Source organism: Quercus suber, unplaced genomic scaffold (assembly GCF_002906115.3).
Source record: "Quercus suber isolate HL8 unplaced genomic scaffold, Cork oak 2.0 scaffold_37, whole genome shotgun sequence".
Taxonomy (NCBI): Eukaryota; Viridiplantae; Streptophyta; class Magnoliopsida; order Fagales; family Fagaceae; genus Quercus; species Quercus suber.
The window spans coordinates 947,457-962,240 of NW_027069502.1; the positions used below are offsets into that span (position 1 = coordinate 947,457).

The window sequence follows — 14,784 nt, forward strand, 5'->3', positions numbered from 1 at the left end:
CTTTTTAAAATATGGTTTTACAACATTTCTAGCAAAACGTAATAATATTGTTAGGTATTTCTTTTGCAATTGCATTTCCTCCAAAGTAAGCGATATTATTGAGTTTTTCTAATAAAGTTATTATTTTATGAACTAAATTGTTAGGACAATTGATTGATAGAATCAACCAAATAGAGTGTTAACAAGAAAGCTTATTTCTAAATCTTCCAATTAGATAATTTATGTGTTTAATTACCCAATCGTGTACTAAAATTGGATTGGTAGTGAATGATTAGTGACATTGGCGAACAAACCTCGACATCCTAATGATTTTAATTATTGAATTTTACCAATCTATTTTTTTGTGTGTTGATTTCAATCATATATTTTCTATATATTATTGGTACTGTACGGGCATGATATAGAGGCCCAAACCATCAATTTCAGTATACCTAAGAACCCCGAGCCCAATAATGGGCAGTAGGCCACACCAGTCTAAAAATCAACTACATATCGGGAACCTAACTGTTTGGTAACGATAATGCCTCAGGGAAAATCGCTTGCCAATAACCAATTAGCAGCGGGTGCAAGTTTAAAAATAGTCACATCTATTTTAAGAAGTGGGTCCCATCTGGTCAGGAATATATCCCCAAAAGGCCCCACCAACCTAAAAAGCCTCTCCATTATCATGACAATCTCACTAAGGGAAGTCTATAAATAGGAGCCGAGTGAGTAAAAAAGGGGGTTGGAAAAATTAGGGTGAGAGAGCCCCGTGAGAGAAAACTGTGAAGATCAACAAAAGAGGAGAACCTCACTATTAAGCTTGGGCCTCCTCGGGGGATACGCGAATGAGTAGAGGGATATGGGCTAGGTCAAAAACTCTTTCATTTGTGCCACTAGATTGGCCCCAGGATGTCTTCCCATTGTAGGAAACTCATTACCCACTTTATACAAGTAAATTGAGGGTCTAACCTTAGAGCTAACTAGGCACGTTGGGTCCTAGGCTCGCACAAGTACTTTTCACATGTTCTTGTTTTTATTTTGTTGATGAAACAACTTCCTTAGATACACTATATTTTTTCTCAAAATTGGATGAATGGATTTGTCTCCTTGACTTGGAAAGCGCAATCCTCATGATACAAGAGCATCGTCCACACAAAATTAATCCACCACTCCTAAATGTGGGCACATGGCCGAATAAAACTATCTATAATTGTAGCCATGACGCTTCCACACCCCAACTAAAGGGAATGAGTGAGAATATAGGAGTAATAATCAATAATTCACATAAGAATGCCAAACACCACAATGCCAATACGTGAAAGAAATTCCTAGGCACTTGAATACTTTATTTTATGGTTTTATAATGCGGACTTAAGCATTAGAAGAACCTTGGCTGGCACCACACCGTGCCATTCCTAGTTTTTGTGTGTTCTATTTGGCATGCCTTCTAAATCTCGTTTGAACGTACAACTCTCTGATATTATGCATCATCATACTTCATATTTTTTGTGTAATGGTTATATATGGCATCCATGTTACATGAGGTGGACTTCAATGAGTGTTTAGTTCACCTCTAAGCGAGAGTGAGAGTGTACGCAACCATTGCACAAGATAACAGGACAAAATTGTAAAATGCCCATTTTGGGCAAACTAAGCAGCGTTTTGTCCTATTTCTCAAACTAATTAAGGAAATGCGCCTCTTTTGAAACTCGATTTTCTCAAAATCAAGTTATAAAAAAAAAAAAAATTCTGGAGCCCTATAGAGGCGTTTTTAAATACCAATAATGAGGTTTTCAGGACCTATAGTGACGTTTTGTAACTCGACTTTCAATAAATCGAGTTATAGGCAATTTTTTTAATTTTTTTTTTACCTATAACTCGATTTTATATAAATCGAGTTACAAAACGCCATAATAGGTCCTGAAAACGTCACTATAAACTTCTTAAAAAAGCCACTATATGGCCTAAATCGATTTTGAGAAACTCGATTTTCAAAAGAGGAGCATTTCCCTAATTAGTTTGAGAAAGAGGGCAAAACGCTGCTTAGTTTGCCCAAAAGGGGCATTTTGCAATTTTGTCCCAAGATAACACATTAAAGATTTGACCAACTGGGAATGAAAATAAATAAAAGTAAAAATAAAATTGGGGTAAGGCTTTAATTTCTATTCCCAAAAGGGAATATTATCATTTTAGAAAAATTATTGTATATTCCCAAAGTATCATAAATGCGTATTCTTTCTCCTCACATAAATGGTGGATTTCACTAATTAAATTTATGGTGAGATCTACTATTTATATGAGAGTAAATAGTACACATAAATGCTAGTAGGTAATATTTTTCCATCATTTTAAGACACACATAATTCCCGTATAAATGCACGTTAGGTAAGCTAAATCCCAAAATTAAAGGTTTTTTTTTTCAATTTGTTTGAGAAAAACAGGGAGAGCTAGCTAGGAGCAATTATGACCGGCGGACGCTATTGGTTGATTTATTATTATTTTTTAAAAGCATTTAAAAGAAAAAGAAAAAGAAAAAAAACCCCCACCCCACCAACCGCAAGAACATTTTTGTATTTACTATTTACAAATTACAGCCCATTAATAAGGCTTGATATCTCCGCTTGTCTCTCTCGCTGTCTGTCAGTCTGTCCCTCCCATTTCTCCCAAAAATGAAGGCATCTTTGAAAGGCAGATACGAACTAGAGAAAAGCAACAGCCCAGCCGCCGCCGCCACTGTCGCCTTCAACGCCGGCGATGTCAAGCTCCGAGCTTCACTGACCGACGCCACCGTCGTCAACGGTCCTAGCTTAAACGGTTTGGCTCTAGCCGTTGAAAAACCCGGCTTCTTCATCCTTGATTACAACGTTCCCAAAAAGGTACTGTTCACCACTCCTAATTTTGAAGTCCTGTTTGGTCACTCTCATAAGTCTCACCCAAACTAATCGAAAATTGAGAAACATTTCAGTATCAGACAGACTTCAATGTGTTTTGTTTTCTATCATATTGTTTCTTAGTAACAATTTTACCTGAGAAAACTTGAAATACATGTTGTAACTTGTAAGGTACTTATGTTACGTTTGGATTGAGGGAAGGGCCGGAGTGACCCAAAATTAGCCTAAGCCAATTCTACTCTACTCCCCTACTCCCCTCCCTCCCGTCAATCCAAACGGGCCCTTAGGGTCGGTTTGGTTAGCCGTTTTGGGTTCTAAAAGAGCATTTTTAAAATCCAAAACTCCATTTTACAACAGCAACTCCTCACAGTTTCTTTTTTTTTTTTTTTTTTTTTTATTATTATTTATAAATGCTCATTTTAAATTCAAAACACAGTTTTGCAACAGTTCATAGACGCACCCTAAGGTTGGTTCCAGATTGTCATATGAGTTAATTCGAATTTTCAGTTACCAAACAGAGTAGATGGTTTGTTACATTTTAATATACACATAGACAGACATAATAAGTTAGATATTGTGTGTGTGTGGAGCAGGATTTTCGGTTTCAGTTCATGAACTCGGTTAGGGTTCTGGAGAAACCGTTGAATCTGACTTACATTCACAGCAGAGGGGACAACAGGACCATTCTGGATGGGACATTGGTGTTGGATTCGGCTAACAAGTTGTCGGCCAATCACACCCTTGGGTCGAGCAATTGCAAGCTGAAGTACACTTATGTGCACGGAGGAGTGAACACTTTTGAGCCGAGCTATGATTTGGCGAAGAATTCGTGGGACTTTGCAGTATCACGTAGGGTTTATGATGATGATGTGTTGAGGGCTTCGTATCAAACGTCGAGCAAAGTGCTTGGACTGGAGTGGGTGAGGAACTCGAAGCAGCAAGGGGCTTTCAAGGTATATATGAATTCCTGTTTTTGTGTTATCAGTAGAGTTTTTTAATCTTGCTTTCCCTATTTGCATTGGGATTTGGATGTTTAAAGAAGCTTGTGTTTTTTGAACTATAGGTCTGCATTCAATTGATAATTAGTGTTTTTAAGTTAAAATGGGGTTGTTGTGGTTAAGTTTTGGAATTTGGATGTGCTAATCTATTGGTAGGCGAAGTTCTAATCATGACTTAGTAATTTTTGGGAGCTTATTGGAGTGTATACCTGAACCTTTCAAATGATTAAGCTAGAAAAATCTGTCAAAGTCTCACTATCTTTTTAGTTATGGTCTGAGTGGGTTCTTAGTATTTGGAGGCTGGTGCTAACAACAGCTTACTACATGCCCAGTACTTCTGTTTAAAAATTATTATTTTCATGAAAGCTAGGATTTTGTGAAGATCTGACTGTACGTTTATGCGTTTGCATGTGTAACAAAATTTAACGGCATACTAGAAAAAGAAAACAAGTTTATGTCATTGTTTTGATTTCTTCAAATTTTAGTCTTTATATCCACATATTTTATATAAAATGACTGCATATTAGATCATTCTGATCATACGAGTTTTTACTCTCCAATTTTCACGCTTATCTCCTCTAAACACACATTCAGCAGTTTAAAACATTAAAATTCTAATAGAAACTTAATGCTGAATAAGAATTGCCTAGTAGCAAACCTTTTACATTCTTGTCTTTGTGTCTTGTTACTGTTAGGTAACTAAATAGTATAAGTAAACCATTTTAGCACAACATTTCTCAGTTGTTCCTCATAAATGGCGGTCTCCTGGCATGGTATGAATTTGAAGATGGGTTAAGTCTTTGTCTCTTGTTTTGTTTTTTGTTTTTGTTTTTTTGTTTTTGTTTTTGTTTTTGTTTTTTTTTAAATCATTTGCAAAAGACCTGGGGTTTTCTGCATTTGAAAATGCGTAAATGTCAAATGTCTTCTCTCAATAATTTCAGGGCCAGTTGGCTGTGATGATGCAATAGATAGTTTATTTTTTTATTTTTTACATGCAATTGCATTGAGGATCTTGATCATTGTATTAGAAATTTAAAATTTTTGCAAATGAGTTATTGCTCAAAGAGCACCTTATCCACTCATAAGAAAGGGTAGAGGGTAAGGTACAATTTGCCTACGAACACACCCAAATCCACACCTAATTTTACAACATGCTTGAGTGTCAATTTGTGATTGGATTTCAGCACTTATACACATAGGAACACATCGGGTACTTGCTAAAAAAAAAATTAGGCGCATCAATCACAAGGTGAAATTTAAGCATGTTGTGGATTCGGGTGTGTAATTGGGTCTGACTCTAGACTTACTTGGGTAAGGTAAGGTCGCAGGTTCAAAACCACTGGGTGCTTGTGTAAACTTATCAATAAAAAAGTATTCTAAGTATACATTAGGATTGGGCTGATGTGTCTTGTGTTTCTGTGTTTTTGGTTTTTTTTTTTGGACCAGTGCCTCGTTAAGGCAAATGAACAGTATTTTCATTAGTGAACAGTTTTTTTTTTTTTTTGGGTTTTTAGTTTTCAATTTTCAGCAAAATAAGCGGTATCTAAACACACTCTAAATGTTTTTGAAATTGGTGTTTGTCATGATGGTACTGTAGGAGTGATTGACTGTGGCAATTGTCAGGGGTAGTGTTGGAAATGGCTGGTTGGGATACCTTAAATAAGGTGGCAATCAGGAAATGATAGTTGAGGTACTGACAAAAGTTGTGCTTGTGGTTTTGATGCTGGCAATGAATTTGGAATGAATGCAGTAGTGGTGCTGTCAAAGGCGAAACTAGGTTGTATTCCTGTAGCTGCATTGCTAGTGTGGTGGAGATGATAGTAATGGTAGCAATATCATTGATAAGTGTTAAATTATATGCTATGTAATTTAAAAGGTCCGTAGAAATGTTGATAGTCTGCTGTCTACGTATAGAGTATAATTTAATTATTTCATAGTCTAGAAACTATTGGAAATTAAGAAATGCTTCTCAGGAATATTCTTTTCTTATTATAAGACCCTATTTTTATAATGCTAAACAAAGGTTTGTACTTAACTTTCAACAATTTGGATGTACAGTTAAGAGTTTATGAGATTTCTAAATTCTAATGCTCGTATGATTTAGTTAGATGTCTGCACTTAACTTTCAACTGTACGTTGGATTTGTCAGATACAACTAAAAAAAAAAAAAGGGTTTAGATTTTTAATTGGCAATTTTTTATATTCCCTTAAAAAAAAAAGAAAAAAAGAAAAAAGAAAACAATTTGTTAGATTCCTACTTTTCTAGTTGACAATGTATTCTAACTTTCACTTTTTGTATCTTCCAGATTTCAGCGTCTGTCAATTTGGCTGAGGAAAATAAGGTGCCGAAATTAATTGCTGAAAGTACATGGAATCTGGAGATTTAATTGTCTTAGAATATATATTCTTTATTTTTCATTTGCATGTTGAAATCTGTCAAGATCAGACAAACAGCTTCTAATTGGCTGCAATTCATGAAACTTTGAGCTTCCTTTTCCCCTAGACACTGTATATTTTTATAAGTGAGCTGATATCCTGGTAAAGGCCAGCTCAGTGGCAAACTGGCAATGATTGTCAAACTGCTAGTTTTTCTTATGAAATATGAACTTCTGGTCAATATAATTGTGCAACAGCCTTAACCTGTCAACATTTTGCTATTCATTTGTCTACACTTTACTAGTGTAGCATGCAAGGGAGGCAGATGTAGAGGTTTGGTATAATTTATTTAACAATTACTGTGCGGGTGGGATGCTTATCATCTGGGCCTAGATTGTTTGTGTTTCGATAAGGTGGCCCTGGATTCATGGTATTGCTTGATCTTGACCCGGAAGTTCGCTTGCTTCTCGAGTTGGTTTTGTGTTCCCTACGTTAAATGTGATTTGAGCTTGTTCACAGTTTTAAGTGAGCATGTTGAGTCTGTTACATTGAGCTTCTTCCCGGAACCAGATGAGCCTTTGGGAATTGACTGTTCAATCTAAAAATTGGTGCTTGTACTTAAAGCTTCCAAAGGTTTTTACCCTTTATTTTCTATTAATACTAAGATAATTAGGCTAGGTAAATTTTTTTTTCCTTAATTTTCTGTTTCTAAAAAAAAAAAATGTCTTGCCAATTGGAAATTTACTATAATAAACATAGAACTCAAGCCTGCTTCCATCTAAAAAATTTAGTATGGTATGGGTCAAACTGTGTTATTAAAACCACAATTTGAAAACTTGTTTGATAAAGAAGTTGAAAAAAGAATTTTTTTCCATTAAAAAGGAGCCAAAATTACTGCTCAGTCAGCAGTAACGATAGCTTGTAAACATCAATAACAAAGTAACGAGAGGTTGCTTTGAATTAGGGGTGGCAAATGGGCGGGTTGGGTCATAAATGGGTTGGGTGTGTAATTACCTATTTATTCATTTACGTCCCGTTTATATATAAATTAATTATCCATTACCAACTCAACCCATTTAATTAGTAACCCACCCATTTAACTCAATATGACTCAAATACCTCTAAAACTACTTGAATACCCTATTGACCTTCAAAATTACCAAAATATCCTTAAATACCAAAAATGATACAAATACCCCTACACTTCCAGAATTACCAATATACCCTTGGACATCCAAAATTATCCCCAAAATCTCTAAAATGAGCAAAACACCCATGAAACCTCTAAAATGATGAAAATACCTCCGATATCTCTAAAATCACCATATATGCTTAAAACCCACTAAAATGACCAAAATACCTCCAAAATCTCTAAAATGACTAAAATATCCCCTAAAAATGACCAAAATACCCGCGAAACCCAAGAATGACCAAAATACTCTTGAAACTCAAAAAATGACTAAAATACCCCCGAAACCCAAAAATGACCAAAATACCCTTGAAATCTAAAAGTGACCAAAATACCCCCAAAGCCCATAAAATAACCAAAATACCCCCAAAACTCAAAAAATACCAAAATACCCCCGAAACCCAAGAAATGACCAAAATACTCTCAAAACCTAAAAATGACCAAAATACCATCGAAACCTAAAAAATTACCAAAATACCCCAAAACCTAAAAATAACCAAAATACTTCTGAACCCTAGAAATTTACTGAAATAACCAAAAAATCTAAAAATTATTTAAATAACCCTAAAACTAGAAGATGACATAAATGCCCTCGTAACCTATAAAATGACTAAAATACCCTTAGAATCTAAAAGATGATCAAAATAACCCCGAAACCTAAAAAATTACTGAAATTCCCTCAAAACCTATAAAATGACTGAAAGACTCTTAGAACCTTTAATTTGTCAAAAATATCCTCGAAACATCCAAAATACCCTAAACCTCTATTTCGGTAATTTCAGATGTTTCTGGTGTATTTTGGTCATCTTACATGTTTAGTGGTATTTTGGTCATAATTTGGGTTTCAGGGGTTTTTATCGATCATTTTTTTTTTAAGGTTTTGGGGTTATTTTGGTCATTTTTTAGGTTTTTGGGGTATTTCGATAATTTTTTAGGTTTCAGGGTATTTTGGTAATTTTTTTAGGTTTCGGGGGTATTTTAGTTATTTTTTAGGTTTTGGAGGTATTTCGGTCAATTTTTAGGTTTATGATGTATTTTGGTAATTGTTAGGTTTTGGTGGTATTTCGATCATTTTTTTAGGTTTTTGGGGTATTTTAATCATTGTTTTAGGTTTTGGGGTTATTTTAGTCATTTTTTAGGTTTCAGGGTATTTTATTTTTTAGGTTTAGGGTATTTTGGTAATTTTTTAGGTTTTAGGGGTATTTCAGTCATTTTTTAGGTTTAGGGGGTATTTTGGTAATTCTTAGGTTTTTAGTGTATTTCGGTCATTTTTTTAGGTTTTTGGGGTATTTTAGTCATTTTTTAGGTTTCAAGGGGGGTATTTTAGTCCTTTTTTTAGGTTTCAGGGTATTTCAATCATTCTTTTAAGTTTAGGGGGTATTTTGGTAATTTTATGGGTTTCAGAGGCATTTTAGTCATTTTTTAGGTTACGGGGTAATTTGGTAATTTTTTCGGGTTTCGGGGGTATTTTAGTCATTTTATAGGTTTCAGAGGTATTTTGGTCATTTTTTAGGTTTCTGGGATATTTTAGTCATTTTATAGGTTTTAGAGGTATTTTGGTTTTTTTTTTTGGGTTTCAGGGGTATTTTGGTCATTTTTTGGGTTTTGAGGGTATTTTGGTCATTTTTAGGTTTTAGGGGTATTGTGGTCATTTTTTTGGTAATTTTTAGGTTTTGGGGATATTTTGGTAATTTTTAAGTTTTGGAGGTATTTTGGTCATTTTTAGAGTTTTGGGGGTATTTTGGTAATTTTTAGGTTTTGGAGGTATTTTGTTCATTTGTTAGGCTTTTGGGGGTATTTTGGTCATTTTTTGGGGTTTCGGGGGCATTTTGGTCATTTTTTAGGTTTCGGGAGTATTTTGGTCATTTTTTGGGTTTCGGGGTTATTTTGGTAATTTTTTGGGTTTTGGAAGTATTTTGGTCATTTTTAGGTTTCGGGGGTATTTTGGTAATTTTTTGGTATTTTTTAGGTTTTTGGGATATTTTGGTCATTTGTTAGGTTTTCGGGGTATTTGAGTCATTTTTTGGGTTTCGGGGATATTTTGGTCATTTTTTTGGTTTTGTAGGTATTTTGGTAATTTTTAGATTTTTGGGGTATTTTGGTAATTTTTTAAGGTTCTGTGGGTATTTTGGCCATTTTTTGGGTTTTGGAGGTATTTTGGTAATCTTTTGGATTTTGGGAGTATTTTGGTCATTTATTAGGTTTCAAGAGTATTTTGGTCATTTTCTAGAAATTTAGATTTTATATTGTTTATTTTAATTTTAGATGGGTTTAGTGGGGTATTAGTGGATTTATCCATTTAGACCCATCTAATTAATAACCAAATGGGTCTTTACCCATTTAACCCAAATATTCAAATGGGTTGGGTTAAGACTTATCTAAATAAGGTGGATAATTAGTGGGTTCATGGATATGGGTAAAAATTGCCACCCCTACTTTGAATCCATGAAATATCTAATTAAATAACATAGCAGACTTCCTTCCAAATTTGTGTCTTCAACCCCAAAATCACTATAATGGTACAATTTGTTCCTCAACAAGTTGTAATCTTATCAACGAAACAATGCTTCTACTAAAACATTGATTCCTTTTAGTCAGAATTTTACCAAAGTAACCAAACAAGACCAAATTAGAACCAAAGCCATAAAACATACAACCTAAGGGATCGATCTATAAGCTAAAGAAACACAATATTATGAAGTTTTTACATTTTCAAAATTGAGTCACAAAATCCGTAGTACGTCAAAATAAGAGCAAGTTTAGAATATATTGACAAAACATTTGGAGCAAATGAAACCACAGGGCATCTTACTCTTGGCTAGTATGTAAAAGAAGACTATTGTCTAAACTAGTAAGCTTTGGAGATTAATGAATAATTATCGAATTCGCGCAAGTCAAATGAAGAAGAAGGATCAGTGCACCTGACTTTTGCTAATTGTCGAGTCTCTAGGCTATAAGAAAAGATGGCGTCCGAAATTTTAAGATATAATATCTGCAAGTCATCATCAAAGGCAATAACATGTATATAATCTAAACTTTTTAGGAACCTTATCTTTTCCTCATCATCAAGAAATAACACACAATCTTGCAACTTCAATTCATCATCTGTCACACACTGCTTGAGCAACCACTTGCAGTTTAAGTCTTCGTAAGTCCATATATGAAATCCTCCAAAACCTGAATGACAGTATTGTAGTTGACCTTCGGACTCCCACAATAATTCTTCCTTAAGCCAATTGATGAGAATCAACAAGCATTCAAGGATCCATTGCATGTTCCAGTTGGGCCTATTACTAAAGCAAGATCCAAGAAGATCAAAGAAGCACTTAATGGGCTGATTCAAGAGATTTGGGCTGATTCTAACGTAAGACATTCTAAGCTTGGCCCAAAGGAAGATGAAGGCATAATAAATTTAATTCAAGCTATTGAGGGCTGATCTGGTTTAATTGGGCTTAATTTATGACGTGGATTAATGGCTGATTGATTTTTCAGCTTCATATCAGTTAATAGATATTTTTCCTAGTCTGGAGCATCTATTTTTGGACTAGATCTACCTTAATTTTAGGCTTTTATTATTTAGAACGTTTTTAGCTATTTTTCCTATTTGGGATATGCTAATTTCAGACCAAATCAACTTTTATTTAGGGTTTTATTATTTAGTACGTTTTTTATATTTTTCTATTTTCAGTCATGCCTTATAAATAGCATGCACTCATTGTAATAAGGGATTATAAAATAAAAATCAGAAAATGTGAGGTTTTGCTCTTCTTTTGGTTCTTCAAGAACTGTGAACTTATCAAGGATTCTTCCTTGTGGTGTTCAAACTTTATACCTTTGGTTCATGATTCCATTATAATCATTGGGTCAAAGTCTGTTACTTATACCTTTGGTTCGCGTTTCACTTATAAACGTTGGGTCAGGGTTCTATCAAAATCTGAATTTTAGCTTTCTTGGGCAATTATTCCAATACTGTTTGTTGGGTCTCAAAGCGTGTCGTTTGAGGTTCGCATCACCAATGCCCTATTCTGGGTAATGACACGAGATTAAAGAAACCCTTTTCAACATTATAAACCAGCATGCTTTTGCCCCATGTGCTATAGAGTTTTCCCTTCCAGTAAAGTGAAGAATCACTGCAGCCCCTAATATCAGTTAAAAACGAGGAGTTTAGAACTCTTGCTTCATGTTCTTTCCATTCCATTGTTTCAGATGAAAAAATGTAGCATTTGATTACTTTGCTGAATCCGTCCACTGAGTAATGTATCACCTTGAAGTGCTTTTGTGACCCATCAAAGACAAGAGCTGCAAAAATTAAACAGTGCCATCTCTGATGGAAAGGAATTTCTAGACATTGGTTAAGAACAGGGTTTGAAACAACAAACTTTGTACAAGCCTCTCCATCCTTTGTAACACGTTCTTCATCTATCGCCAAATATAGGAGCAAGCCATTGCAAGAATCGAGCAAGAAGCCACCATGGAATGTGTGACTGAATATCAGAGAGGTTTGTCCCCAAGTTACTCCCCCTTGGTCTTCAAATGTGATGAAAATGGCTTCACCCATTGTGTCTTGTCTCCTACGATCATAAACTATGCTTGTGGAAGATTTGAAGGAGCTCGAGTGGCGGAGATAGGTTATTAAATCACACCAAGTCTTTGATACACACTTCAATCTTGTACGAGCTTTTAAGGGGATATGAGAGAGGATTTTTTCTACAAGTTCCAGACATAGATCTTCAAATCCAACCTGTGTGTCCAATTTTTGCTTTTTCTTTTCTTGGGAATTTATCCCCATTGTAATCAATCTGACTGCCTGTTAATGAGGAGGATATGAATTTTGAATACTACGTTATATATACAAACTTGAAACCTTACAGTGAAATTAAAAATCACTTAAATCAAACAAGACCCAATAAGAACTAAAGCCATACATGATACAATCCAAGGACAAAAAACACAATCTACTGAAATTTTCTAAAGAGAAACTTCTCCGAAGACAAAAAAATATAAATAATGTAAGTGAATTTTGGTTTAATTTTCGAACACCGCAATCCAATAAAATCCGCAATGAACACTGACTTGAATACTGATTATATATCAGCATTCAGTTCCTAACAAGTATATTAATCTATAAACCAAAATAATAACCTAATGTTACTAATTACAATAAAAATTGCAATTGTCTACAAACAAATTAGACTGCTGAATATATAGGATTGTTTGAGAAGTATATATAAAGTTTATAAACTGTAGCTTCGCATATTTAAAATTTTAATATAAATACCTATTTCCGCATAATTCAAAAGAAAAACATGGAACTTTAAAAGACATATTGAAAATAAACAGAATTTTGTGCGATACGTACATTGATAATCACGGATTTGAAAAACATTGGGAATAGAAGGGAAGAATGCCGCACGGTATGCAAGAAAAACAAATATCACCAAGTTTCTCAAAAAAAAAAAATTAAAAGACCAAAGTATTGCCAAGCTAGTAATATTTGGTAGGAGTCTTGTTGAGGTGTACCGCCAAGGTAGGAGTCTTTAGTGATGGTGTGATGCACTTTAATAACTGGGTATATCGGGTTGGATGGTTTTTACTTTTTTCATGATTTTGTTGGGTTAAAAATTTTTTAACCCAACCCAGCCTGTATGGATTGGTTTGGGTTAGGCCGGGTTAGTGATTTGTCCATACATGTATTTTGCGTGAAAAAATAAAAAAATCTTTCATCAAATTATTTAAACTCTTTTTTTAATAAATTATTATAGGGATAGGACTCCTTGTGGAGTTCCCACTTGAGTAGTATTTTTTTTTTTTTTTTTTGTATGAACTTCCCACTTGAGTAGTTAATGATATATAATAATTTATATCTATAATCTATCTATAATAGTCGAAGACGTTTTTGTCACATAAATTTCAGTAGTTCTACAATTTTAAATATCATTTTTTTTTTTTAATCTATATAATCTAGATGCAACTCCACTTGAAGCCTAGGGTTCAAATGAAACCTCTTGAATTGGCCTAATGAAACCACTTGAAGCCTTATGTCTGAATGGCCTAATGGTTAAGCTACTTGAATTGGCCAATGAAACCACTTGAAACCTTATGTCATTGTCTAAATGGCCTAATGATTAAGCTAATTGCTGTACAAGAGTGCAAGAAACTGAAGCGATATAATGCCTTTGAATATCAAGATTTAGCACCTTAGAGCATCCACAGTAGTGGAGTTAAAAATATAACTATTTAGCTCCACCAAAAATTACTTTATCTATTTTACTTACACACATGCTGCAGCAGTGGATCTATTTTAACTTTTAACATAATAAAATAATATAAACATCACAATAAAATAATATATCTACTACAATAAAATAATCCATCTCACTACAATAAAATAATATATTCACTATATACAACTATCACAGCCACACACACAGAGGGCGTTTGGATTGAGATTATTCTCACGGCGCGTTTTCATTTTCACGTTTTTTTTTTTTTTTTCCAGGCGTGAGAGGGAGCAAAGCGGAACTGTGCGGCTACTGTTCACATGAACAGTAGCCACATTTGTTGACTTCTGTCCATGAACAATGCATTTGTGCACTGTTCATGGACCCACAAATTTCATTTTTTATCAACTCTTTCATTAAAAATGGGTCCCATAGTACTATTTACACATTTAAAAATTATTTTGCTACAGTATTTTCAGTTTTCAGTTTCAGCAACAATAAGTTCAATCCAAACGGACCCACAACCAAAACCACAACCACCACCATCACAGCCCACAATAAAGAAAAAAAAAAATCAACAAAGCCTACACCCACTAGACCCACCAGGCAACACCCACACCTACCACCACAAAACCCACCTGAGCCACCACCACGAACACACTGATCTACCCACAAATCCACCCACAACCTAGCCACCCACCGATGAACCAAGCCACCCATCGACGCTGATCTACCCACACAACCACAACCACCAACGCCGATCTAGTCCATTCCTCACTAGGTAATATATCCATTGATGCCGACGAACCCAGCCCCCCACCAATGCCGATATACCCACACAACCATAACCACCACCACACCATAGCCGACAGCAGGGGAAAAAATCAAAAAAAAAAAAAAAAAAAAGAAGCAACCAAATAAGGGCGAAATGGGTTGGCGGCGTGGGTCTGCGATGTGTCGGTGGCATAGGTCAGCAGCATGGGAGTGGGCTGGCAACGGTGAAGTAGATCAGCGAAGCAAAGAGTAGATGAAGGAGAGAAAAAAAAAATGAGAAAGAAAAAGGAAGAAAGAAGAGAAGCCGGAGAGAGAAAAGAAAGAAAGAGAAAAAAAATTTTAAATGAAAGAGG

At 34.8% G+C, this 14,784-nt stretch overlaps 1 protein-coding gene across 1 annotated transcript; it reads left to right on the forward strand.

The window, feature by feature from the left end:
• The first annotated feature begins 2,547 nt into the window (after positions 1 to 2,547).
• On the forward strand, positions 2,548 to 6,518 carry LOC112038325 (outer envelope pore protein 24, chloroplastic). The gene is made up of 3 exons (XM_024071134.2): positions 2,548 to 2,858; positions 3,467 to 3,826; positions 6,178 to 6,518. Exons 1-3 carry the CDS (start codon positions 2,652 to 2,654, stop codon positions 6,256 to 6,258), a joined length of 648 nt encoding a protein of 215 aa, XP_023926902.1. The 5' UTR covers positions 2,548 to 2,651; the 3' UTR covers positions 6,259 to 6,518.
• Positions 6,519 to 14,784: the final 8,266 nt, after the last annotated feature.

Coding starts and splice junctions, on each gene's coding strand:
- LOC112038325 (XM_024071134.2), top strand. CDS start 2,652: ATGAAGGCATCTTTGAAAGGCAGATACGAACTAGAGAAAAGCAACAGC. Junction 2,859..3,466: donor ATTACAACGTTCCCAAAAAG/GTACTGTTCACC, acceptor TGTGTGGAGCAG/GATTTTCGGTTTCAGTTCAT. Junction 3,827..6,177: donor AGCAGCAAGGGGCTTTCAAG/GTATATATGAAT, acceptor TGTATCTTCCAG/ATTTCAGCGTCTGTCAATTT.